This window comes from Oncorhynchus mykiss, chromosome 18, assembly GCF_057628025.1.
Source record: "Oncorhynchus mykiss isolate SJ-2025 chromosome 18, ASM5762802v1, whole genome shotgun sequence".
NCBI classification, from domain to species: Eukaryota; Metazoa; Chordata; class Actinopteri; order Salmoniformes; family Salmonidae; genus Oncorhynchus; species Oncorhynchus mykiss.
The window spans coordinates 47,523,355-47,549,910 of NC_143039.1; the positions used below are offsets into that span (position 1 = coordinate 47,523,355).

Here is a 26,556-nt window from a genome sequence, read left to right on the forward strand (position 1 = left end):
TCAATTTTTACCTGTTTTAATGAACCCTGATTACAATTTAATTACAAATAAGGGGTGAAAAATACAAGAGAAACAGAAGGTATGCTTCCTCAAGGCATGGAGTCTCATCTCTCAGTTTGAGTGTTAAATAACCGCTGAGAAGAGTGAACGAAGAGAGAGAGGGAGGATAGAGGGAGAGAGATGGTCACCTTTCAAATAATACAATATCTTTTTCCTCACAGAGTCCTCCCAAAAGTGAAAAATAATATATATACACAAGACCAAAAAATATATTTCAAAACGAAGGTAATGTGATAGGATTATGTGAGCCCCTCTTTTCCATGTGTCCACAATTACAAATACAACCAGCTTAGTTGAAGTTTTAACTACTATTTTAGTTCAGATAAGTGTAAGATGGAGGAGTTGTCATTGTTTGGAAAATACATACTGAAAAATAAAACACAACTCATGAGAGATTCAAATAGCCATGGAAAAGAGGTAGGCCCAGGGTACAAAATAATCAAATAGTAAATCATGTTAATAATAATAATAATAATAATAATAATGACAGTAATAATATATTTTGAAAAATAAACAGCAATGATGATATTGAGGGAAAAGTATAGTAGGGAAAAAATGGTGATTTAATGTTTCTTTCTAAGCAACAATTAAGGCAGCTGTCAGTTACAATGCAAGGTGGGACAAAAGACTAGCTGGGTGGCTAAAGGCATCAGCATGCTTCTGTTTGACTGGTCCCGAACCGAATGACTGTGTTCGCAAAACTCCCTTAAAGACATTCGCTTGAAAAACAAGAAAAAAAAGTGGCAATAGTACGGTTTGTCCATTTTGAGATGCCGTAGCCAGTATACACTTCCTCAAAGTAGTCAGAATAACTCAAGAAATATGTAATTAATTGAAGTTTTTGCAGAGAAGATCTTAGTCGCGCAATTTTAAACCTAACTAAGTGGGTGCAGTATTTCTAAACAAAAAAAAATGTGCATGAAAATGAGTCGTCTCTCCTTGAATGACAACTAAGACTTTATTGAAGAATCCATACTGTTGACCAATCACCGAAGGGGCATAGACTTCAGCTACTGACGTCGGTTTCCTTCTAGAAAAAATATAATGTGCCCAAACAGCCGAAAAAACCTTACCGAAGTCCAAAATGTAACAAAATGTTAGCATAATAAATCCACAAACTCTTCTGAACGGTTTCTGCTGGGAAGCATGCGGACGCCTTAAGGCAACACCAACAGCTGCTTAGACACCCACTCACGCCACACTAGCGCTATGAACAAACTCTGGGCAAGTCTTATTTTGGCCTGGATCTTGTTATGTTACCCAGCTGGAGGGGCATATACACAGTAGATGGCACCTGCAAAGCGTTTTCTCAGATTACGGGAAGTCCCTCTCCGAGGTTTTGTGATGTCACCTTCCTTTTACTCTAGGTTAGCCGCATTTACGCATTTCCACCCCTCTCAGCAGACCAGGTCTACCTCACATGTGTACACACAGGTGGTGGAGTGTTGCTGATGCATTCTCCTAGTATAGTTCATGGTCCAAGACAAAAGGCAGGTTCAGTAGACCTCTAGTCCCTGTGTTCCCAGGAGCATTTGGGATGTCGAGAAGGGGTGAGCCTGGTCGTAAAAGCTGAGGTTCAGGGTCCAAGATCTAACATTTCTCCATTATTTGTTCATTTACTGTCCCTTTACACTCACCATCCTTCAACCCCTAAACAGAATACTTGTTTTTATAGTACAAACAGAACCGTGTTCCGATTCCTCTTGCACAAGGACCCTTTTCAATGCAGTTCCACAGTCAAGAGGGGCAAGGAGAGAAGAGGGCTCCCTCATATATGCCCAACATATAGTTACCATTACAATTCCTGATTCATAATCAAATTATACGTTTTTTGGAAATATAACATTTGTATTTAATATATTCAAATAAAATGTGTAGTATTGGTTTAAGTTATTCAGCATCTGTTTCTTAAATGGTATAAAACAAATAAGGCAAAGTGGCAATCAGTGTATGCGGTCTGTTCCCACGCCACACCAACTCATTTCAGTACGGTATGCTCTTGAGGCTTCTACAGAAGTGTGTGTGTGTGTGTGTGTTTGTGGGGAGGTACCATGTGAGTTAACAATGAGATTTTTTTTTTTTTACACGAGTGTGAACGCCAGGGAACAACATTGTGTCTGTGTGTGGGAGAGTGTGAGCACATTATTTGGCAGGGGTAATTCCTTTAAGTCACCTGTCAGTTTAAAAAAAAGGCACAATCTCAATTTGTCCGGTTTGTTCATTAAAACGGGCAAAGTTCAAATGTCACTAAAAAGGCTTTGTGAAGTTGCCTGATATCACCTCGGTACTCGCATTCATGGTATACTTTCTTGGGGCGGGAGGGGAAAATCTATTAATTTCAGTCTCGGTTCAAGAACATTGTATATACAGAGGTACTTCTAACCCTCCGTTCACTGCAAATGCCCCACCGCATCTCCCCAAATACGGTCCTTTTTTTTTGTTTTTTGAGGCACCCTCTATGGGAGAAACAGGAGCGGCTTAAACGAGGGGAAAGGAGACCTTTAAGATAATATTTCAACAACATTTCAAGCGCGGACTAACTACCCATTTCCTCGATCCGCTCTTCTTAGAAGATTGTGCAAAAGTCTTGTAGGGTCCCCAAAAGCTGTCCATTAAGGCCTGGTTGGGTTGGGTACTGCATTGTTGCCATGGTAGGTGTCAATCAACACTTGAGTGACAGGAAGGCCATAAGAGACAAGGGGGGGGGGTCTCCAGTCAGTCCGTCCACGTCCTCTATAGATCTGCACGCCATTATGGTTTTTGTCCCTATGCTCAAGTCTGGGGAGAGACGATTATCAAAGAGCGTCTGGTGAAAAGGAGGGCTCACTCAGACAAATTCAGTCTTAAGTCTGTCCCTGTCGAAGAGGTCTGACATACGCGGACAAGGAGGTCTCTGTTTTGAATCCTGAGATCCCTTCCCAGTCATAAAAGGTGATGGAACAGTTGACAAGAGTTGGTAGGCGGTCCCCGTCAAGACAAGCACTTCTGTAATCTCTTTTCAAGTCTGTTGAAGGTAGAAGGCATTGTCGTGATGTCACCCCCCCCCCCAGTGTCAGCAATATTAAGGTTCTTCTGGGAGAGTGGGTCTGAAGGGACTCTTTCCCATCTGTTTTGATGCAACATAAAAGGCTAAGGAGCTAAGGGCGTTACTGGGAGGAGATGTTGAGGGGAGATGGAGGCACCTTAAGGCAGCGTACAGGTCTAAGGGATGGATCCTGGAACTAGGCCCGTTTAGAGGGGATATCTAATGGCCAGCCTTAGTTTCTCAGTCACAGCATGTTGAGCTGTGTGTTAATGTTCACTATTAAATCAGTTCAAAATGAGAGTAAAAAAAGCCTTCCGCACAGGCACTTGTGTATATGCGTAAGCTTGGTTATATGAGCGAGTGTGTATGTAGGTATGGGCATGAGATCGTCTCTCTCTCTCTGTGTGTGTGTGTGTATCCCTGCCTCAACATGCTCCGTGGTTCTCCAGAGACAGCTGGGCTGTGGCTCTCTGCAGCTCGGAGCTGGCCCTGCGCTGGGCCGGAGGAGCCCCCAGACTCATGGACGGGCTTCTCCTTGGCCCCTCCCCATTCTCTGACTCCCTCCTTGCCGGCTCCTCCACCACCTCCTTCTCCGCCCGCACTTTCTTATCCTCGGCCTCCTCGCGCTCGCCATAGGCCTCCATCTTCTGGTCCTCGCTCCAGCGGCGTTTGAAGCGCAGCTTGAGGGGGATACAGAGGGTGCCGCCGGGGCTGATGGGAGGTCCCTGGCCTGGCTCGCTCTTGAGGCCCAGCAGGGAGGGAGTCAGAGGGCCCATGGGAGGGGCGGCGGGGGTCTTGAACACATCCTCATCCAGGTCGTCAGCGGCGATGGCACCCAGGTTGGTAATGGCGGTAGGGGCGGTTCCGTTGGTGGGATGAGGGGGGGTGAAGACGTCGCCCTCGTAGTCGTCGAGCAGCTCGTCCTCCTCGCTGATGTCGGTCACCTCCACTTCCTCATCGGACTCAATGTCAGAGACGGGCTCCACCTAGGCAACAAGAGTCAACAGAGGAGTCATTGATGAACACATCTCTTTTTACATTAAACTAGGGGTTAGTCAGGCAAACCTTGATTCTGGTTAGTGATTGGCTCACCTTGATTTTGGGAGGGCCCACTGAGGAGGAGTTAGAGAGCAGCCCTAAAGCAGCGTAGGAGGAGCCTAGGCTGGAGGAGGACCCACCGGTAGAGGAGGCGGAGCAGTCCCTCTGTTTACGCCCCAGTGGAGGCGGCTGCAGCTTGAACTTGAAGGGCGAGGGGTGCTGCTCCTCCCCTTGATGGTGGTGCAGCGAATGGGAGTGGGGCATGGGCGGGGCATGGTGGTGGGCTGTTATGGGCTTGTCAGGGGCGGCAGAAGGCCTGTGGGGCTGGGGGACCACGATGTTGGGGTAGTGGAAGAAGGCTCTGGGGCTGAGGTGGTAGTTGTAGACACTCTGGTGGTGGGCCTGCAGGTAGCGCTTCATGTCGTCCGGGTTGAAGGAGAAGTGGGAGCCCAGCATGGGGCTGAGGGAGGGGGACGGGGTGTAGGGCAGGTGGGAGCCAGGGGTCATGGACAGGGCTGGGGACAGAGTGGACCCCAGGAGGCCCCCAGGGCCCGGCAGTGGGGACACAGGGAACGGAGACATGGGGTCACCGTGGACCCTGTGGCCGGGCGGGGGACGGCCTAGCCCGCCGGGTCCCCCATAGGCACGAAACAGCGAGTCATGGGAGAGGCGGGGGTGGAGGAGGCCGCGGAACGCCCGTTCGGGGCCCACGCCGCCACGATCTTCACCCCCCACGCCTTCCTCCAGCTCAGAATTGGTGGAGGTGCCATCGCTGCAGTCGGAGACAGAGCCGCGGCCCATACGGCGGGCCACGCTGCTGAACACGCCCGGGCTGCGCAGGTCCTCATTGGGGGAGAGCACTTCGGACGGGGTGGAGGGGGGGAAGCGGAAGTGGCTGCCCCCGGTCGGCACGGGAGGGGCGCTCTGGGGGACTCCCCTACCTGGAGACAGAGAACAGGACAAGTGAGTTAGAGGGTAGGAATGAAAGAGAGACAGAGACAGAGAGCGAGCAGTTAGTGTGAGGCAATGGGTGACTGATTCTCCTTCTGAGTCAAAGTGAAACCAAGTCAGAAAAAGCAGATGAGTGAGAGTAAAAGTTACTGTACACAGAATCACAGACCGAGACAGAGAGAGAAAACCCACTGCTCACGTGTTACATTCCCCTTTTCTGCCCTGCGATACCAAATTGTGGCGCACAACAAGTTCTTGGCATCCTCGCCCGTGCCAAAATTAAATATTGGAAAGTCATTCTTTTTGCCATCACAAACACGAGTCGGGCTGCTCCATTTTCCTAAAACCGCTGAGTGAGTTAACGTCGGAGAGGCATGGGTGTGTGTGACCACTATATCAAAACATGTCAAAACCCAGACCACATCACATAGGGAGTATAATAAAAACTCCATGCAAAACGCTATGTCACGTGGTATCAGGCTTCGAGTGTGCCATATTTACACTGTGTGGCTGTGATTACTGCCCCGGGGCCTAAAAAAAAAGAGGAAACACTTGATATGAAGCATTTAAACAAATATGCAATATGCAAACATCGCTCCACTACATAAACCTGACGGGAGATGGAAGAGTATTTTAAGCATTTAGTCCACGTCATTACCTGTCAGTCATTGTAGCCGCTTCCACAACAAAATGGCGCTAGTACGTGTTAGGCTCTCGGGCACATTAGGGCTCTGTATTGGCGTAGCTAGCCTTTAAAACCGTTTATAACTGGACAGACACAGAAATCAAATCTCCCAACGATCAGACGTCAGTAAATGCATATGAGGACTTTGTGGAAGTGCTTTAAGACTTCCAAATGATGGACATTTACAACGTATTCATCTATAGTATCTTTAAAACTGTGCCAGTGATGGTCTCCCGGTGGATTTTCAACCAGACTAGAGACAGAGTACTGACCAGAGCCCATGTCGATGAAGGGGTAGTTGACCAGCACCAGCTTGTTGAAGTTGAACTTGTAGGTGAACCTCTTCCCTTTGGTCTTGTGGAGGATTCTCTTGTTGTAGTAATATCTGCGGGGTCAAGGTTTACACGGTTACTCGCTATTTGTTCAATTTGCACGGTTAAATAAGGATGAAATAGATTTGATGGCACACAAAGACACCACATTATGTGGTCCTACTGAGTGTGATACGCAGAACACCCCCCAAAAAAAGACATAGATAATGCATTACTATGTAATTGTATTACAATGTAATTGTATTGCTATTTATCTAAGGCAAGGGTTTCCAACCCTGTTTCCTACAGAGTTACCCTCCTCCAACCTGGTTCAGCTTATCAACCAGACGACTGCAATCAGGTGGGCTCGATGAGGGTTGGAGTGAAAACCTACAGGACGGTAGCTCTCCAGCAACGGGGTTGGAGGGCCCTGATCTAAGGGTATCATTAGGTGCGGTAACCATGACAATACGAAACGTAATGAGCGCACACACACACACACTGGAGAATAGTAGAATGTTTCACCTCAATGAGACAAACCTTTACAAACAATGGCCAAATGAACACGCATGGACTCAGTCTAAGGACTTCAGTTGCACTAGGAGTGGAAGGAAGTCCTCAGCCATTGTGGCCGGTGAACCAAAGGTAGCTAGCTCGTCTCACTGCTGAACCTCCCGCGCCGGCACAGTGAGGACTCAATGGATGAAGGGCCTCTCCCGATTGCAGCGGCTACCACTATGACTAGAGGGCTCCCACCTACACACGCTAAATGGCAGTAATAGTAGGAGGCTTCCTAGTGCTTACTTTGATATAGATGTGAAGTGGAGACAGGTTTGGACTGGAACGTAAATGTTCACAGGCGCAGAGAGAGAGAGAGCACTCGAACACGTGGGGGAAAGGCCAGGAAGACACACACACACACACGTGATACGGTGAATGACTTTACTGGAGTTGACACACGCAAGCAAGCAAGCACACACACACACACACACACACACACAAGCAGAGAGAGCTGGGAGAAACATGCGGACACACAAGGGCTCAAGCTTGCTCTACGGTGCTTTGAAGAACAATTGAACTCACTTCAAACAAAGAGCTAACGTTACTACTGCCTCTATGACACAGCTTTAAAGTACATTCTAAACACTAACACACACACACACTTCGCAGCCCAAGCAGCCCCTAATCCAATCCTAAACCCTAATGAGGGAAGAACATTGCCATGTTTCAATTACTTCAGAATTTAAAAAGCTCCTTTCATTGCAGAGTTTTATGACAGAAGAAAGTACCATAGACGTTAGGTCAGACCGGTCGAGGAGACTGGTACACCATAGAAACAAACCGACAAGGCGCAGATGGGATGGAGGAGGACTGGCAGAGAAAGCAGCTGTGATGAGTTATCGGTAGGATGAGCACTATCTGACCCACACCAACCTACGACATGAAGGTGACGCTGACAAGCCAGTGTGTGGCAGCCAGAGATATGCGTGTGGTGTGTGTGTGTGTGTGTGAAATTGAGTGAGCGAAAAAAAGAGAGCGAGAACAGACTGCCGACTAAATAAAAGCTCTCGGCTTCCCACGTGTGCTCTGCAGCGTGTGTTTCTAAAGACAAGGTTGTCTAAATGAGCGGTCACGTTAAAACGAGGGACCTTGACGTACATCCGAGATCAACAAGTCGTGATGAACCGCGCTCCCACTTTCTCCTCTGTTCTCCTCCCTTTCTCTTTGAAAAACAAACAGGGGGGGGGGGGCACTCCAGAGCTCTCATTGTTCTGGCCCGTCTTAAATCAGCTAAAAACAGTATTTTAATAACAGCTATTAGTTGAGTCCGGTGCGTTAGAGCTAGGCTGGAGTAAAAGGTTAAACACACTGTAGCCCACTATGACTACAGATTCCCCCCCACTTCAGGTCTGTATTTACATAGGTTTGTTACACTTAGATTAAATCTATTTTGCAAGAGAGACCCGTTTACTTCATTTCTTCATCCTACAATACCCAGAATCCCTAAGTCGAGTCGATAGTTGTTCCCCTTTCTTACCTAAGCGCTCTGCTCAGCTTGTCGTAGTTCATCTGCGGTTTGCACTTGCGGGCACCCCACAGTCGGGCCACCTCTTCGGGGTCCTTGATGACAAACTCTCCGTAGTCGCCCTGCCAAGCGATGACTTCATGGTACTCCTCCTTCCGCAGCAGCTCCAGGATGAAGCACCAGAGCTGAATCTGTCGCGAGCCGGGGCTCGACTCGGGTTTGTAGGCCCAGTCGGGGAAGGCAAACCCTGGGGAGGGGGGGGAGGAGGGGAAAGGGGGTTATATGGAGGTGTAGTGTTCAAATGCTGGGGATGAAGGAGCGAAGAACAAAGGCAACAGGGAAAGGCTGGTAGTGGAGAGTCGACAAAGGGTTTGTGAGTCGTGGGTTTGATCTCCAGGTGACAGGTCACATGTAGATTATTGACCAAGTCACCTTGGATAAAACAAAGTATTACAGAGCTGTACTGGGGGATCAGTGTTCAAACCCCCCCAAAAATGTTGTTTTTTTGGGGCGGGTAACTTTGTTTGAGTTTAAAATCCAAGCTGTACAGGCCTGGTGCTTTCGTATCAGTTCCATGTTTATCGTTAATCAAAACGGCCTTGAGTATGAAGACAAAATAAAAGCTATAACGAGCATTAGACACACGTGAGAACAGGGAGCGCAAGTATGTGTTTTAGAGATGTAGGTTGTGCTTAAAGACTCAACACCACTTCAACACAAGGCCAGGCAGAGACATAAACCCCCCCCCCGCACACAAACACACACACCTCATTAGGACCAGATGTGCTCTAGGAAGCAGGCCGAGAAATCGCCCTCAGAGAACCACATGGGCACAGCGCAACAGATAAAACCACACCACGGCGTACATACCAGAGGCATTTATGTTATAATAGAAAACAGAAGGACATCATATCTAGAATACTAGAGTAAACACTGAGATAAGAACACAAACAGCAATACCGACAACTGGTACCCTATTGCCCCATTGAACCACCTGTTGAGCCAAAGTCCACAATTGTCACTATAAACCTTCATTCCAGGTCAAATGCTGCTGCACCAGAGGGACTTCGATGCCCTTTGTCACACACAAAAAAAAAAAAACTCTTTGTATGAAGGAAGGAAGATTCGATTTTGCGAGTGGCCCAGATAAAAGCCTATGACACGTGACTCACAAAGTAATTGGATAGGGATAACAGGCTAAACCGTTGAACTACTTCAATTGTCTCGTCTGAATTGGACAGAACAGTGAATGGTTCTGATGGCAAGCCGACGCTTCACAGCTCCTAAAGCATAAGCGTATAATTCCCACAACGACGACAAGAGCGGCCAGATCAATGGAGGCACTTTAAGGTCTGTGCCACTTGGGCAGATGCTGGGAAGCTGGTGGCAAAGCACATGTAAAGCCCGGCAGGGGCATATAAAATGAGAGCGAGTGAGCAAACTGAACAAACACACACACACACACACATGTTCAGAAAAGGTAAAGTGGGTGCATGCGTGGGAGAAGAGTGCTCACACATACAAATAGCAGCAATGCCCACAGAGTGCGTCAGTGCTGACTCATGGCCTCTTCTTGTTTGTCATTCAGTTTTCACATGGAGCGCGCCTTTCCCCTCCGCGCTGCCATCCCTTTCTTTCCCTCGCTCCCTCTGACACCATTGCTTAGCAACAGGACATTTTAGCTCTATAAATAAAACACCAGAAACACACTGAACATAAAACTGTAATTCAATTAAAAAAAGGTATCTAAAGTTCAGAGAGTGTTTGGGGGGGGGGGGGCAAAGTGGTAAAAGACTAAATGAGCGAGGGAGGACCGAGAGAAGGAGGCATCACAGGAAAAGAGAACTTGTCATCTGTGGTTTCACTGATGAAAGGTCGCGGTCCTGCTCTGCTGTCCCTTAGCCGACATTCACTGTCGTGTCCGTCACATACTACAAATCTCTTAACTCAAATCACTGACACTCACAACGCTGCTCCTCTCTAGACAGATGCGGGAGCTCACACACACACACACAGCATAACAGCCATTACAAGCCCGTCTCCTGCTCTGCTGTGCTCACTACCAGTGGTCCTGGTGGGACTGCTGCTGATCCTGCGGGTGACAGTAACTATGACAGGAATTACACACGGATAAACACAACCCTGGTTACGCGCCATAATAACACACATCACTTCCCATGTGTGGTGTGCTGATACCTGGGAGAGTCATGTAGCGGGGCCATAATGATCCGACGAACATCAGGTGTATGAGGTCAGTAAGACGAAACAGTTGTCCAACCATTTCCCCTGGGTCTCTAAAGGAAATAACTGAAGGAGTAGGGACAAAAAAGTGCATTTTTATGGTTACCACAAGAGTGTGAGACCATTATTCGAGGCACCCTAATTTCCCTTCCAACAGAAATATACGATCTCTAAACGAGAACCATTTTTCATACGAGGATTTCAATACGGCTACTTGATGTTAGCGGCCGTATGACGTCATGTGTTTATAATAGTAGCTTTAAATAACAGATAGTCATCTCGTGCATTGTCCTGAACGCCTGCTGGTCTGAGACCAGGGGCTCCATCGCCTCTTTTTCACCCTGTTCCCTCCATCAATCCCCCCCCCCATTTTCCCTCCCTTCCTCCTATTCTTTGCTGGCTCTATATTTAGCTGGAGGAAAAGGTCAGCCTCCGTCTGCTAGTGACGGCTGCCTGGACACAGAGGGAGGTAGGAGGGGGCACGGACTTGTTCTCTGAGTGAGTAGTCCATCACCACTGGACTACCCTCCATTGAACTTCAATGGGGACATGCCACGGTGCATTGAGAGGGTGAACACACACAAATAAAAAAACAAGGTAAGCGCTAAAACGTCTTGTAGCTAAAAAAAAAAGGTGGATGCTAACATTGACTCATGCTAGCCTGAGGGCTAATAGCTCCCTATCCTAAAGACATTGCCATCAACACCAACTCATTAAAGGTTGCTAGATCGAATCCCCGAGCAGACAAGGTAAATCTGTCGTTCTGCCCCTGAACAAGGCAGAACCCACTGTTCCTAGGCTGTCATTGTAAATAAGAATGTTCTTAAACTGACTTGCCTATTTAAATAAAATGAAAAAATGTCAGAGTCCCGGGGCGAAGCATTAATAGTGAGACAAGGAAGGGTAACTTAAAAACCCAGGAAGACAGAAAAAAACAGATCGAGTGTAGGAGGGGCTAAGGACCCAGACAGGAAAAACACCCCACCCCGATGTAGATCAAAGAGGCCAGTCAGAGCTGCAGGTGCACCACATGAACTTTCACCCCTCTCCCGATTCTAGAAGTCAACTGTTCCATAAGAGAGAGAGAGTGGAGGCATGAAAAACTCAAATCAGCACAGAGTACTGTGAAAGAGACTAGAAGAGAGATCGGAAAATCTCTCACTGGCTCTTAATAAGTACATTATAAAAATGTTTAAAAAAAAGGCATATTAGGCTGTGTGACCTTTCCAAAGATATAAGGCGCAAAGGGAATAAGCTATACATTGGTTGTGTTTGCTGTGTGCGATTGGCCCCCTATGCACTAAGCTCTGGGATGTTTATGCATCCAGCAGCCACCATGCAGGTGCACCAGACCCCAAGCAATGTAGCAGCCCAAAACAAAAAAAAAGACAGGGCTGTGTGGTGTTGTCATGGCAGTACCGTCACAAAGACGCGACTCCACACGGCAGACCCTCGATATGTTACCTTCATCTTTACATCAACAATTGCCAATGTCAACGCCACCGAGACGAAATCAAGTTGGAGCATGACGGTGGTTGGACAGTCGTAGGGACTGGACTGCGACGGTGTAATGGATCCCGGGGCGCGACGGCCAACTCTGCCCAGACAGAAACCAGACGCGTCTTGGAGAGTTCCGTGCAGTGCAAGCTGTGATTAAAAAAAAAAAAATCAGCCTTAGATGGTTAGACAGGGCGCGTGTTTGCGCCAATTTTCCTGCTATGTGAGGACTGTCGAGTATGAGTGCAGGCCTTGTCCCGTGCAGAGAGGACACAGAGCCAGTGTTTATGAGCACGCCTGTGCAGGCCCTCAACGCTCAGCAATAGTTCCCTGGGACAGACATCCTAAATACTAGTCTTGGAAACCTGAGGTTAGGAAATGGAGTTGATCTCCATAATAAACTTGATTTGTGCGTATATTATTAGCAACTAATAGAACACTCATAATTCACTATAAAGTATTTGTTAGAATCTTTGATAAACATCAACCAATTTGAAGACTTGAGTAGGAATTGCTTGACCGAGCTTGACCCTTAACACTAGAAACGCTAAAGCAGTCATTTGGACTTCATGAATTTAAAAAAATGTATTACTCTGGCACTTGTAAAGTCATGCCCCCTTCCGTCCTTTAATTCTCCTAAATAAGTCTATATAACACACGGTCATTGTTAGAATCTTAATTAATATCACAAACAGAACTAGAGTTACAACCAGTTTTAGGATGGCATGTCAATTTTTTTATGATTTTCCCGTTGCCCCTCCTCCTCCCAACAGTAGGGCCTGCTCTCCTTCTCCTGGAAAACGAAACGGAACGGAACCAAAACTAAATTTCACACATAACAGATTAAATAAATGAAGTAAAGTATGATGGGGGAAAGGGGGGAGAATAGGTGAGTTGAAGAGTGAGGAGAAGCGAACGATGTAATTATGTAATCACTAATTGTGAATGAAGAACAGGCCATTCTATTGTATTGACCTACTCCACTTATAATCTCTAAAATGGTATGAACCCTATATCAGTCCACTGAATCTAAGCAGCCTTAACAGTATTCTCGGAGTACACAGTGAGAGCGTGCGTCATTTACAATGGCAAGAAGACTAAGACAAATGGATGCAGATGCTCAGTTATAGAGGTGCTACAAAATCGAAATGAAAATGCTCAGAGGGTGGGGAAGGAACGAATCATGACATCCCTGATGATTATTCTTCTGATTCTGAGCCTCAGCCTGAACCGACACCAGAGGTGGCGCGCGCAAAAAAAAACTTTAAAAAAAAAAAACACCTGAACGGTGCACACTGAGCAGGCCTCAAATTTCCTGGCGGCATCGCCCGACAAGGCCGTGGATGCAACTTTGTGTGGCCGCAAGGCCCCCTAAAACAATTCCATGTCTTGTGGCCAAATTGGCCATTAATGCCCTTGGCCTGAATATAATAATTATAATTCCCATTTCCTGGCTGCCAATCGTTGTGCTCCGAAGCTACCTCTCACTTACATTGCGCTCTCAGGTATCTCAATCCTTATAAGGCAATGCCATGAGAAGGACACGATTCTCGGGCATCGCAGCTCCGAAGTACAAGACAGACACATTGGGACGCACAAGCGCGTCTTTCTTATCGAATTCCCGGGGTGCACATTGATGTTAGAAGAACTGTCCACATTTACTTTTCCTCAGCCAACAAGATGAGTAACGGACAGCAAAAGCACTTGCGCCCCCCCCGATAGTACAAACGTTTAGTTATCCTACCTATTCCATTGGTCAGCTTGTCGTTCGTTACATGACAAAAAAATAAAGATCCCAAACAGACTCTGGGTACATTGCGGGACGATAGATCCCAAACTCATACAACCACTGTACATCAAACAAACTTGATGTCGTCCGATGTAACATATCAGAACGTTTAGTTTGAAATGTTGATAAACTATATTACTTCTTCACATTATAAGCACAGCAATGCGCACACGGCAGTAGGCGACACACGCAAATGTTCCAAAATGCAATTAGCGAGAAAACGCGGTTCTCAAAAAGCCCACCGCAAATACGAGCGGTTTTATGCGACAGAGACTAAAAAAAATAGACATTTAGAAAAAGAGGGAAGACCTACGGATGTAACGACTAGCACGTGTTGCTAATATGACTAGGATTGACCATGGCTGCTGGACAACAAAATAAAGTTATTTGAAAACCAATAGAACGTGAGAGAAATAGCCTACTGGTTTCAATGGCACTTGAGGAAGTGTTTCTAAAATAAATTCCCTTGACATTCCTATGTTTGGAATTTGACTAATCTACTTTGAAACAAGGTAAGACATGCCTCACAAAATGACAACAACAAAAAACACCCAGGTTTTAAACAATTACATTTATGGTTAAATAGTTTCAACATGTTTTCTGCCTCCGCTCATACCGCAAGGTGTGTGATTTTGTGCGCAACAGGCACGGGCCTTTCTCTCCTAACAAAGAGTGACCAGTAGGTCAATGCGGGGTGCTACTGCGGCTGCTACTACTACAAACCCTAACCACCAAATCAATTCGGCCCACGCCCCTGGGCTTATGTCATCAGAATCCTTCCTTTAGAAGTTAACTGGCGTTAAGCATATACAGTGCCTTGCGAAAGTATTCGGCCCCCTTGAACTTTGCGACCTTTTGCCGCATTTCAGGCTTCAAACATAAAGATATAAAACTGTATTTTTGTGTGAAGAATCAACAACAAGTGGGACACAATCATGAAGTGGAACGACATTTATTGGATATTTCAAACTTTTTTAACAAATCAAAAACTGAAAAATTGGGCGTGCAAAATTATTCAGCCCCTTTACTTTCAGTGCAGCAAACTCTCTCCAGAAGTTCAGTGAGGATCTCTGAATGATCCAATGTTGACCTAAATGACTAATGATGAATACAATCCACCTGTGTGTAATCAAGTCTCCGTATAAATGCACCTGCACCGTGATAGTCTCAGAGGTCCGTTAAAAGCTCAGAGAGCATCATGAAGACCAAGGAACACACCAGGCAGGTCCGAGATACTGTTGTGAAGAAGTTTAAAGCCGGATTTGGATACAAAAAGATTTCCCAAGCTTTAAACATCCCAAGGAGCACTGTGCAAGCGATAATATTGAAATGGAAGGAGTATCAGACCACTGCAAATCTACCAAGACCTGGCCGTCCCTCTACACTTTCAGCTCATACAAGGAGAAGACTGATCAGAGATGCAGCCAAGAGGCCCATGATCACTCTGGATGAACTGCAGAGATCTACAGCTGAGGTGGGAGACTCTGTCCATAGGACAACAATCAGTCGTATATTGGCCTTTATGGAAGTGGCAAGAAGAAAGCCATTTCTTAAAGATATCCATAAAAAGTGTTGTTTAAAGTTTGCCACAAGCCACCTGGGAGACACACCAAACATGTGGAAGAAGGTGCTCTGGTCAGATGAAACCAAAATTTAACTTTTTGGCAACAATGCAAAACGTTATGTTTGGCGTAAAAGCAACACAGCTGAACACACCATCCCCACTGTCAAACATGGTAGTGGCAGCATCATGGTTTGGGCCTGCTTTTCTTCAGCAGGGACAGGGAAGATGGTTAAAATTGATGGGAAGATGGATCGAGCCAAATACAGGACCATTCTGGAAGAAAACCTGATGGAGTCTGCAAAAGACCTGAGACTGGGACGGAGATTTGTCTTCCAACAAGACAATGATCCAAAACATAAAGCAAAATCTACAATGGAATGGTTCAAAAATAAACATATCCAGGTGTTAGAATGGCCAAGTCAAAGTCCAGACCTGAATCCAATCGAGAATCTGTGGAAAGAACTGAAAACTGCTGTTCACAAATGCTCTCCATCCAACCTCACTGAGCTCGAGCTGTTTTGCAAGGAGGAATGGGAAAAAATGCCAGTCTCTCGATGTGCAAAACTGATAGAGACATACCCCAAGCGACTTACAGCTGTAATCGCAGCAAAAGGTGGCGCTACAAAGTATTAACTTAAGGGGGCTGAATAATTTTGCACGCCCACTTTTTCAGTTTTTGATTTGTTAAAAAAGTTTGAAATATCCAATAAATGTCGTTCCACTTCATGATTGTGTCCCACTTGTTGTTGATTCTTCACAAAAAAATACAGTTTTATATCTTTATGTTTGAAGCCTGAAATGTGGCAAAAGGTCGCAAAGTTCAAGGGGGCCGAATACTTTCGCAAGGCACTGTATATATATATATAAAATGAAAAGTCTGACTACATTTTCTGGCGCCTCCCTCATGTCCACACCAATGCTGACATGTGAGGCTATAGCCATTATGCATTTATCACCTACACTTTGACAGGCAAATTATTTATCTACATACGTTTTTTAAAGTTGTTTTTAAAAACAGATTAGCTAGTGTTTTTAAAATATATTTAAATTGGCTATTTTGGTTAAAGGCCTTGGTGCCAGATTGGGCACCTCTTGAAGGCCAAATAGCCTTGCCCCTAAAATCTCAAAATTCCACCATCAAATGAAACGCCACCACCAGCTTTGGTTGTTTATGTGGCATGCTCCAACTGATGCTATTGCGTGAAGATGCTTTACTTGGCTGACAAGCTGACAATAATTGACTTTGTTTGACTGCTGCCATAATCAACACATTCATTATGATGCCATTATTGCTTTTGTGCTGATTTTCAGTATTTATCAAGCACACTTGGCGCTTATAATGATGTTTAGGCTGAATGAGGTTGTAATCATTTGACCACGTGTCAAATAGCACATTTCTTGGTGGCTGTTATTATATATTTTTTTATAACAAAAAGCTCTTACCGCATTCCAACACATATGCTTTCTGTTTCATAGTTGTAACAATGGCACTGCACCAATTAAATGTATTTTACACTTTATTTGTGCAAAGCAGTCATCAAGGCAAAGGGTGTCTACTTTGAAGAATCTCAAATATATTTTGATTTCTTTAACACTTTTTTGTTTACTACATGATTCCATATGTGTTATTTCATAGTTTTGATGTCTTCACTAGTATTCAACAATGTATAAAATACTAAAAAATAAAATAAAAACCCTTGAATGAGTAGGTGTATCCAAACTTCTAACAGGTACTGTATATATTTATAAACTGGGTGGTTCGAGCCCTGAATGCTGATTGGCTGACAGCCGTGGCATACCACAGGTATGGCAAATCATTTATTTTTTACTGCTCTAATTAAGTTGGTAACCATTTTATAATAGCAATAAGGCACGTCAGGGGTTTGTGGCATATGGCCAATATAGCATGGCTAAGGGCTCTGTCCAGGCACTCAGCTTTGCGTCGTGCCTAAGAACAGCCCTTAGCCATGCTATATTGGCCATATACCACACCCACCCGTGCCTTATTGTTTAAATATATATAGCCTACAGTAACATACTAATGAAAATGCTATTGTGTTATTTAACTTTTTTATTTATTTTTAAATACAATATTGCCAAAGAACTTTAGAAACACAGGCAAATTATTATTTTTGCAATAGCATATATGAAATGTATTAATTACACTGTTAGAATGTTGTAAGTCAGAACGAGGGGGGGGGGGGGGGGGGGTGGCTCGAGAGCCAGCGGTTCTAGTGTTAAGAGGATGGTAGAATATAAATAAATAAAAATTCCACTTGAGAGGTATTTGCACATCCTTAATCTAAGCTTTATCATCCCATCGACCGTTAAGCCCGCTGTGAACCATGTGACTGAGTAGAGAGTAGAGGCAGTGACCTGAAGAAGACCTGGAAGTGATCAGAGGGGACATGGAGGGGTCGGTTGGGTGAGCCGGGCTTAGCGCAGGCTTTTCCCTCCATGCTCTGGGATGGTACTAACAGGGTAATGTGCAAGACCCCTGGACAAAATCAGGTCATGTCCAAGTGAGAGGACGACCATGTGTTGTCTAAATCCCCACTACTCCAGAGAGTAACTCTGCCTATGGAAAGTGGGGCATGCTGTTGAAAGAAGTCAGCTCTGATTGGCTTTTTCCTCATAGACAAGCATCCTTGCTGTGACTTGGAAATGAGTCTATCCAGAGGGCAGTGGTCTGAAAGTGGGTTCTGACTGGTCAGTCCAGACAGCCTCCCAGTGGGGTGGACCCAGATCGGCCCGTTCGCACAGTTGGTCCTTTCAGCCCCCTGTGGGTGACAGACAGAGTCAGTCATCTGGGCCCAAGTCACTGGTGGTGCTACAGGGGCCTGGCTTCTGGTGCGGGATATTTGGTGGCAGACTAGGGATCACAAGCATTCCATGGGGAGAAATGCAAGTAAGTTCCACTGTCTTAACTCTTCGCTCATCTCAGTCTGTTATATCTTATCCCCTGCTCCCCTGTTATTTGTCCTATAATTTGAGGCACACAGTTTATCTCCTGGCTCTCTTCAGATTCTTATTCTGTGAAGGAGGGAGGGGGGTGCACTAAAAGTTCTCTTCTGAACTCAGGGGGATCCAGGCATAGCCGTGGGAAGTAGGGGTACTGAGGGTGCTGCACCCCCTGAAAAAAGAAAATTGGAATAAAAATGTAATATTTTGTTTTTGTTTAGAAAGATCTCCCAAAAGTAGCGCACTGGGCCTTTACTAGTCCTGTATTAGCGGACCTATAAAGCCGTCTGTAGGGCGGGCAAAGTTTTTTCCCCCCTTGCACCCCTCCTCCCAAAGTCTGCAACAAAAAAAAACGCAGCACCCCCACCCCCAAACATATTCCCGCGGCTATGCATCCAGGCAGCACAGATTAGAGGTCTGGCCTGTGCTCTGTTGGAGGCAGACAGGACTTTGGCCTCTGTAGACAGCAGCAGTGTCTGGCTTCTTCTAAGCCAATTCTGTCTCTTCGATTCGTCAGACGGCACACGCAACAAACTTCACTCAAAGACGTATGAAATCTCAGGTTTGTGAGTTCACAAAAACACCAAGACTTGCAGGATGATGGGAGAGATTCTGGGAAAGTAACAGCAAACAGAGCAGGAGAAAGTGAGGGGGAGTGAGAAAGGTGACATGGAAGAGAGGACAAGGAGCTAACATTGAGACATTCAGAAAGTCGGTGAGAGAAAGATGAAGACGTAGGCCTAGACAGAGCAGAAGATCAAGGAAATGCAAGCGATAAAAAAAATACGTGGTCAGGGTGGGTTAACGCAGTGGAAAGGGGGCTGGAAACGGGAGGAAGAATCAGAGAAACGGATAGATTGCCCAGTTTTACAAAGTTCTGTGTTGAGGTTAGGTCTCCAGACAGTCTTTACTTTCATTTCTCTCCACAACCACAGACAGCGGCTGACGACAACTTGGTGGCTCCAGCTGTGAGATTAGCGCACAGTCGACATCAGGGCTCCCTCCACCACAGCCCAGAATAAACCACCAAACCAAGGGAACGAGATAAATCAGTCAGAACTGAAGCTGCCAATCTCTCCACTGACGGCTAATGCATCTTTAAATGTTCCATATTTCCATAGAGACAAAAAAAAGTTTCATATTCATAGTCATTAGTGATAGTAGAGTCTTGGTGGCAGTACAGTGCTTCCACTCAGGCCTCTCATGATCTAGAACTAGCTTCAAATTGACTTGATACTAATACCCAACAGATTAGGTTATATGGAAGCATTTTGCTGTAATTTATTTGCCGTGATCAATATCAGGGCATCATTAAGGATGTTTACACAAATCGGTCTCAGGCAGCCTGCATATAGGGGTAACTGTAATGTTATCACGTTGTAAAGTCCATGTTTCAGCAGAAACAAACTCAATGGCACCAAAGCCCGGCCGTCCCGTCTACAGTCAGCTGTCAATATCAGGGCATCATTAATGATGTTTACACAGATCGGTCTCAGGCAGCCTGCATACAGGCTTACTGCAACGTGTAACGGCGTCACGTTGTAGAGTCCATGTTTCAGCAGAAACAAACTCATTGGCACCGAAGTCCAGCCGTCCTGTCTTCAGTAAGCTGCTCGTTCCATCCACCCACCGAAAAAAAAAAGAAAGTATTTTAATCTGATGAAGGTCTTCCCCCGTAACCGCCGGTTACACGGTCATTGTGCCAGCCCTAAATGTAGGCTGTACGCAAATCAGAAACTTCAGGAAAGCTACATGGTTTATTTTAGTGGGGCATGCAACACATCTACTTGTTTGTGATTGATGATAGGATGTATGCAAAAACACTGGGCCTGAGGTGGCCATTTTAACCATCTCGGTGTTCACATTTTCCTAATTTGGTTAAATCCAAGTCCTATTGCATTAGCACTGGATCCTCCTCAGACTAAATCGGGTGCGTAGAAATATAAGAGAGAGTCAATGTGGCGTCACCACAAAGATGGCAACCAACATCAGCACTAGCGTGAGAATTGAGAGTGTGCTGCGTGTGTCTGTGTAGTGGGTCTGTGTATGTAATGCAACACAGACGTCAGCATTTTAACTGGTATGTGGGGGGTCCGGCCCCCGTAATAAACTGTTGTGTGAGAGTGTGTGTGTGTGTTCAGCATAGAACACATAAATGCAGAGTAAATCTTCATTACCCTGAGTCTAGCTCTTGTAAGTACAATCAGTCTGATAGAAGGGGGGGGGGGGGGGTTCTCAGTCGAGTCAGGGAAAATAACAAATGTGCCGCTTACTTAACTCTGAGCTGTGGTCTCTGGCTGTAAAGCTTACCAACTGGAGAGGAGACGGAGGGAGAAAACAGACACACTGAAGGAGTTTCAAACCTCCCCTGATAAGATGGAACCATTTGATGACTAACAGGAACAGGGCTGAGATTCCCTTCTGTTCTGTCACAGCCTGTAAACAGGCTTCCCCTTCAGCTTTCTCCTTCTTCACACCTTACCTGCTTTGATCTTGCTCTGGTGAAGAATCGGGTGCAAGTTGTCATGTTGTGTGAAGTAGCGTGAGAAAGGAGGGGTCCACACAGCAGCGTTCTCACCAGTTCAGCCTTCACACACGCCCATGTTCACAGAGACGCACTTTAGAATATCACAGAGTACACCACTAACACAAACATTAGTTTGAAGTAAAACACACTACCACACACTCATGTGGAAAAGCCAAAGCCGCAGGGATTCAGAGCGAGTTCTGACAGACACAGGCGAGACAAAACCTCAGGGTTCCCACCAAACCCAGGGCTGGAGCAGACAAAACACCCAGGCTGCTCCCCTCCGTCCACAAGCCACAGGACAGAGCAACCTGCACTTTTGACAGCTTGGCTAAACACTGGGACACAGATGGCCATGGGTGAATGACGTGATGTGTTAATATTTTGTCCAAACAGTACTTTCGCATTTAAAAACATTTTACTAGAAAAATGTACCAATGTACAGATCTGTTAAACACCAAATATGATACTTTGTAACTGATATGTCAGATATTTTAGTCCCTTTGACACAGTGACTAACACAACCGTACCATCTGATTAAGTGAAGCCCAACGGCATTGATGGTAACATTCCAGCTCAGAAGAGAAAAGTTAGCATATCTATGCTAAATATTCAATTCTGTATTTTAGATTAGGGGTTTGGTAATGATTTTGAAGATTTTAAAAACCTTCTACATAATCTGTCCTTAAACCTTGTGTCATAGTACAGGACAAAGTTGATCTTTCACTGATAAGGCCTGTTTGATTTAGGCTAGACTTAAACCTTCGGAATGTCAGTTGAAGACCTAATGTCTAGATTTGAAAGCAAAAAAAACAAAACAGTCTGTTCAACAGATTTCAAATGGGGGAGAAAAGCACAAAACATAAGCACAAGAATTCATGTCATTCTAGAAAAATATGCTTATCATCGAGAGTAAAATGGACCCAAGTTGACTTAAATTGGTTTGGTCACATCAAGCTCCTTCTTGGAGTTTGTGAAGAAGCCGGAACCTCTGCATCCTGTCAGGTGTTCACAGATAGAGACCCTGACATGTTATCTGCTCAGCGGCCCGACTATTTTTTGGTTCCACTTGGGCTACCCTGGCGTTTCATCTACACTGCAGGAGCCTTTCAAGCGTGGAGCCGAGTGGGGGAGCAACCCTACTGTAGTAGTACAAATAGTCTACTGTATTCAGTGGGTAATGAACTATGGCGCGTGCCTTTGTTTTACCAGTATTACCTGGGACTGGTGTGCTTTCTTTTCCTCACGAGAGGGGTAATAACTAAAGCACATTTCCAGGAAAAAAAATTATCTTCCCATCATCACGGGTCAGAGTACGGAGTTCACTTGCGATGGTGCAGGTTTCCAATCTGACGACACCATCATAACCTGCTTATTAAGGGTTTTCAATAACATTGATCCATTACTTGGTCAGCTTGGCCTAGTCAACATGTTGGGAATATGCTGTTGAGAAAGCCTCTCTTTTAGAGCCTAGGACAATTTCAACCCACTATGCTTACTAATTTGCTTTCCTGACATTCATGTCGTTTAAATGCAGACGGGAACCATGTTGAATATTCCCACTGACAAACATGAGCACCCCCAGCAGTCACTTGCAGTGGCCTATGCAGGCTAATTCCTCGTGTATGGGTCCTTTCACTTCGTACACTGGGGAAGACAACAAAAAGTGCCCGGCTACAGCTGTGACGTCGCACATGTGGCGGTTTGTTGATATAATGAGTAACACAAGTGGAAAATTAGGAGCTAGCAGCCCAGACTGCTTGCATCCTGGTCGGATGCGGTGTGGAGTGTGACCCATAGAACTGGAATCCCAGTGCTGTTGACAGATGCCAAGGCACCTTTGAGCTGTTTCACCTGGGCCAGAGTCAGCCGGGAGCGTGCAATGTTCAGAATGGAACAGACAGATGTACTATAGACCTATGCATTGGACTTCAGTCTCTATCATGTGGATTCGAGAGCCATGTAAGCCTATGTGACATTCTATAATCTACAACATAAATACGTGCCTGAATACCATTGCCTATTTAGAAACAAATTCATGCTAATGATATTTTCCTGGAATGTTGGCATCAGTCTCCATTACAATACTAATGAAGAGTAGCACAAAGTAACTCCCATACAGCATAACGATCCAGTTATTAGACAAGAGTTGCTACACAAAGATGTGGGAGGACAGCGGCTTAGCCTACAAGATGGATTCCCGAGATTTGAAACATTCGGGAACAAATTGAACCAATGAGTGCAGATGAGTGAACGCCATGAAACTACTTAGGGACACTAAATCTGCCCCGGGGGGGGGGGGGGGGGACTGCTCCTCCCACAATGTCTCTTTTCAGAGGAGTAAGAGATACCTGGATTCCTGCATGTTAGAGGATCCTGGGTGGGGTGCTGACTGAAGGCCCAGGGCCACAATACCATTTGGTGTATGAAAACAAAATCCCCATTTTACATTGACCCTTCAGCTTCCCAGTTCCCACATCCCGTATGTAGGATACCTCGCAACCGGTGTCCATACTCCTCAAAATATCATGTAATATTTGCTGTGTGACAGGATGAGTTTGTGTTGTGGCAAACATAAAGCAACATCTCCTAGAATTCCAAATAGGCCTCATTTAAATCCCAACATTTTCTGGCTCATTAGACGCTACAGGACAACTCAGAAATGTGGGCATTCTATTTATGGGAAAATAGTATGTGATCAAGCATAAATGTTTTTTTGCAAGTGTGAGACCAACTGTAAGCCATGTCCCAAATGAGAGGTGTAGCTCAAATGAGGTGGGGGAAAAGGTACACCTACATAGAGCCAACTCGTATGGAAAACAGTCCCATACTCTAAATAAGTTATTTCATGTGTGGGTGTACCCGAGACTGGGGGAGGGGAATGGAATAATCCGCTAATGGTTTAATGCATGTGAACATGATTTCGCTGGCAATGCACTTATTTCTATTCGACCAGAGAGAGGGGAATCGATCTTGCCAACTAGACCTACTCAGTGTGATTGCGGAATGCAATTCCGGGCGTTCTTTATACTTCTATTGGTGTTAATGCACCATAATGGTGGATGCCAACCATCGATAAACCCCACAGAAGAAGAAGAGATGAAACAGACAGGGGTGACACCAGTAGCTAGCTAGGACACCGGTAGACAGTGTCATTCGACGAGTACTGCTTTCCCGTAGTTATGTTAACATTACAGCGAGGGCAGGTGCTGGCAGCAAGTACTAACGTTACTAAGTACACTGGTAACTAATTACTAGGACACCAGTAGACAGTGACCCCCCCCCCCCCCCCTCCTATAAAAGTTGTGCCTGAGTTGGGACGGCAGGTAGCCTAGTGGTTAGAGCTTTGGGCCAGTAACCGAAAGGTTGCTATTTCTAATCCCCGAGCTGACAATCTGTCGTTCTGCCCCTGAACAAGGCAGTTAACCCACTGTTCCTAGGCCGTCATTGTAAATAAGAATTTGTTAACTAATTAAATAAAAGCAAATATGAATTCAACCTCATTCATTATATCCAGCACCATATCAGTGTCTACTACATATGTGAAAATTGCACGTTTATATGATGTGGTTTAAAAAGATAAAGATCCTAAAAAAATGTTTCTCTGACATCACAGGGTAGGATTAAAAGTTAAGAAAAAAGGTGATTTTCAAAACCTGCAACGTTTTTAGTCAGAGGGTGGGTATTTATTTTCCCCAACGTCATCGCGAATCTGGGTTTAACTTTTGATGTAATCGGCTAGAATTTTTATTTTATTTTTTAACATTATATCTTTCTACAAAACGTAGAAATGTGCCGTTCACACATTATGTAGACATTGATTTTGTGCTGGAAATAATTAAATGACGTTGAAAAGCGGTGGTTAAATGTCGAATGAGTTTCCTGGCATGCCCAACTAGCAACCCTGGTAAATAGTTAAGTAATGGAGAACTAAACAAATAAACAAACTGTTTATTAACAGGTCTGTGTCCGTTTGATAGCGTAAGCAGGGTTACGTTAGCTAACACCAAATGTTACTCGCCAGGAATGTCCATTTTGGGGGGAATTGGTTAGCTAGCTAGTCAAATGTGGAAGTTGGAGAGTTGGTTAGCTAACTAGTTGGAATAATAGCCAAGTAAACTTAGCTATCAGACACTGACACAGTAAGCTGTTTGCTAACTAATACACAGTGGTGTGAGCAAATGGTTTTGCGTGGTTATTTTACAAACTTTCCACGCCGAGTTAGCTAGCTCTGCTTGGACTCGAGTAGGAAATTGCGGCAATCAGCTAGCTAATTAGCCTAGCGCCCTAGCCTGTCTGGGTTTTTCAACGTCTCATTACGCAGAGTTCTTAAATCAGTAGTTATTTACGATAACCATTGGTCATTGCGATCACACAAGGGTACATAATTACAAGTTGATCATTTTGCCATTACCAAATGATCCAGTTGTGATTGTGTTGTTACGTGAAACAATAACAACCGCCAGTCGAGCGCCATAAAGTATCAAGCACTTCCAGTGGACAACAACAGGAACACAGAGTTCCATTCGGACAATAGTTGGTCCGCGAACATGATCGTAACTTACCCGTGTCCCCGGGGGTTTTCATGGTGACTCTGGTCAATTCAGAAAGTTTCCCGTTTGGTTGTTAGTTAGCGTGGTATTGGACACCCAGCCTTCGTTGTTCTTGACAAATTAAAATCGAAAAATTCCTCGCTGGCTTGAAAACTTTTCCGTTTCTAAGCTTAGCCTAAACCCCTCTGTTCTCATGCGCTCTAACCCCCCAGGCCCCCTACTGTTCCCTAGTTACTTCTGAGCTCCTAACTTTATTTTGTATTTTCTTTTTCACAAACCGTAGAGACGAATGTTGCTCTAGCTTGGTATAAACCCACTCGTCAGCACTGAATGGCGTTGAACTTTGAGTCCGTCGTGCTGATAGTGGGGGAATGCCTTGTTATAATTCTTTAGCTAATCAGTTTAGCCGCATTAAAATGTTGCAATGGTCGAATCTTCCACATCGTCATTGCAGCAGTCAAAACATCGCATGAAAAACTCTCAATCTGAGTATGGAACCACGTTTTTTTTTCTCTTTCTACAGACTTTTATTTTTCCACTCACTCCGTATTCTCAACCCCCAGCCCCCCCCCCCCCCTTCCTCTCTAGGGGTGTCGTGTTTCGCTCTCCCTACCACACGGGGCCGCCCACGCGGACCTGGGAAGGAGCTTACGCCTACTTGCCATTCGCCTGGTTGGCGTCACTACACCACACGGCGTTGCTGTGGAGACCCACCGCCGCCGGTAATGTTGATGTATCCCGTTTGCCGCGAATATGTAACCGCATCAAATCATAGTCAGTGGTTATTTGATACTCTTCCCACTTAGTTTACTGCAGGGTTGCCAGGTCTAGCTAAAATGTGTAGGCCAAAACATGCCGACAAGGCCTAAGAACTAGCCAAAATGTTTCGCAGTAAGAGAGGAGCTGCCAATTTAGCCAAATCAATTATTTTTCCATAAAGTTATCGAGGGAATTATAAAGGAATCTCGATTTAACTTCTAACGACCTAAGAAGCAAAATTCGTTTTTTTTCTCCAGAAAAATAGGAATTATTGCGAGCTAGTGTGACTAATAAAGGAATTTGAATGTGTCGCAAGAGAAAATATCATTCGCCATTTTTATGAATGTTAGGATATTTTCTGGCAATTTTGTCGTTATTATGTGGAGGATGTTAAAACCACAATCCGTTATAAATGGCATATTTACGAGATTGACTTGTCGTTTCAATAGGCATAGGCTAGGCCTACGGACTCAAATCTGGGTTTATGATTGTAATTAAATGTTGCCATGGTTTGGTTAGCGAGATGCAGGTAGCCTATAGCCCTTTTAGGCCGAATGCAGTTTACTTAG

At 45.2% G+C, this 26,556-nt stretch overlaps 1 protein-coding gene across 1 annotated transcript; it reads right to left on the bottom strand.

Annotated features, from left to right (window-relative positions):
• On the bottom strand, positions 1–25,932 carry LOC110496209 (ETS domain-containing transcription factor ERF). The gene is made up of 5 exons (XM_021571979.3): positions 25,241–25,932; positions 8,109–8,343; positions 6,032–6,144; positions 4,178–5,064; positions 1–4,071 (listed from the first exon to the last, which is right to left on the bottom strand). The coding sequence occupies exons 1-5, from the start codon at positions 25,260–25,262 to the stop codon at positions 3,511–3,513; spliced, it is 1,818 nt and encodes a 605-aa protein (XP_021427654.1). The 5' UTR covers positions 25,263–25,932; the 3' UTR covers positions 1–3,510.
• Between the last annotated feature and the right edge of the window lie 624 nt (positions 25,933–26,556).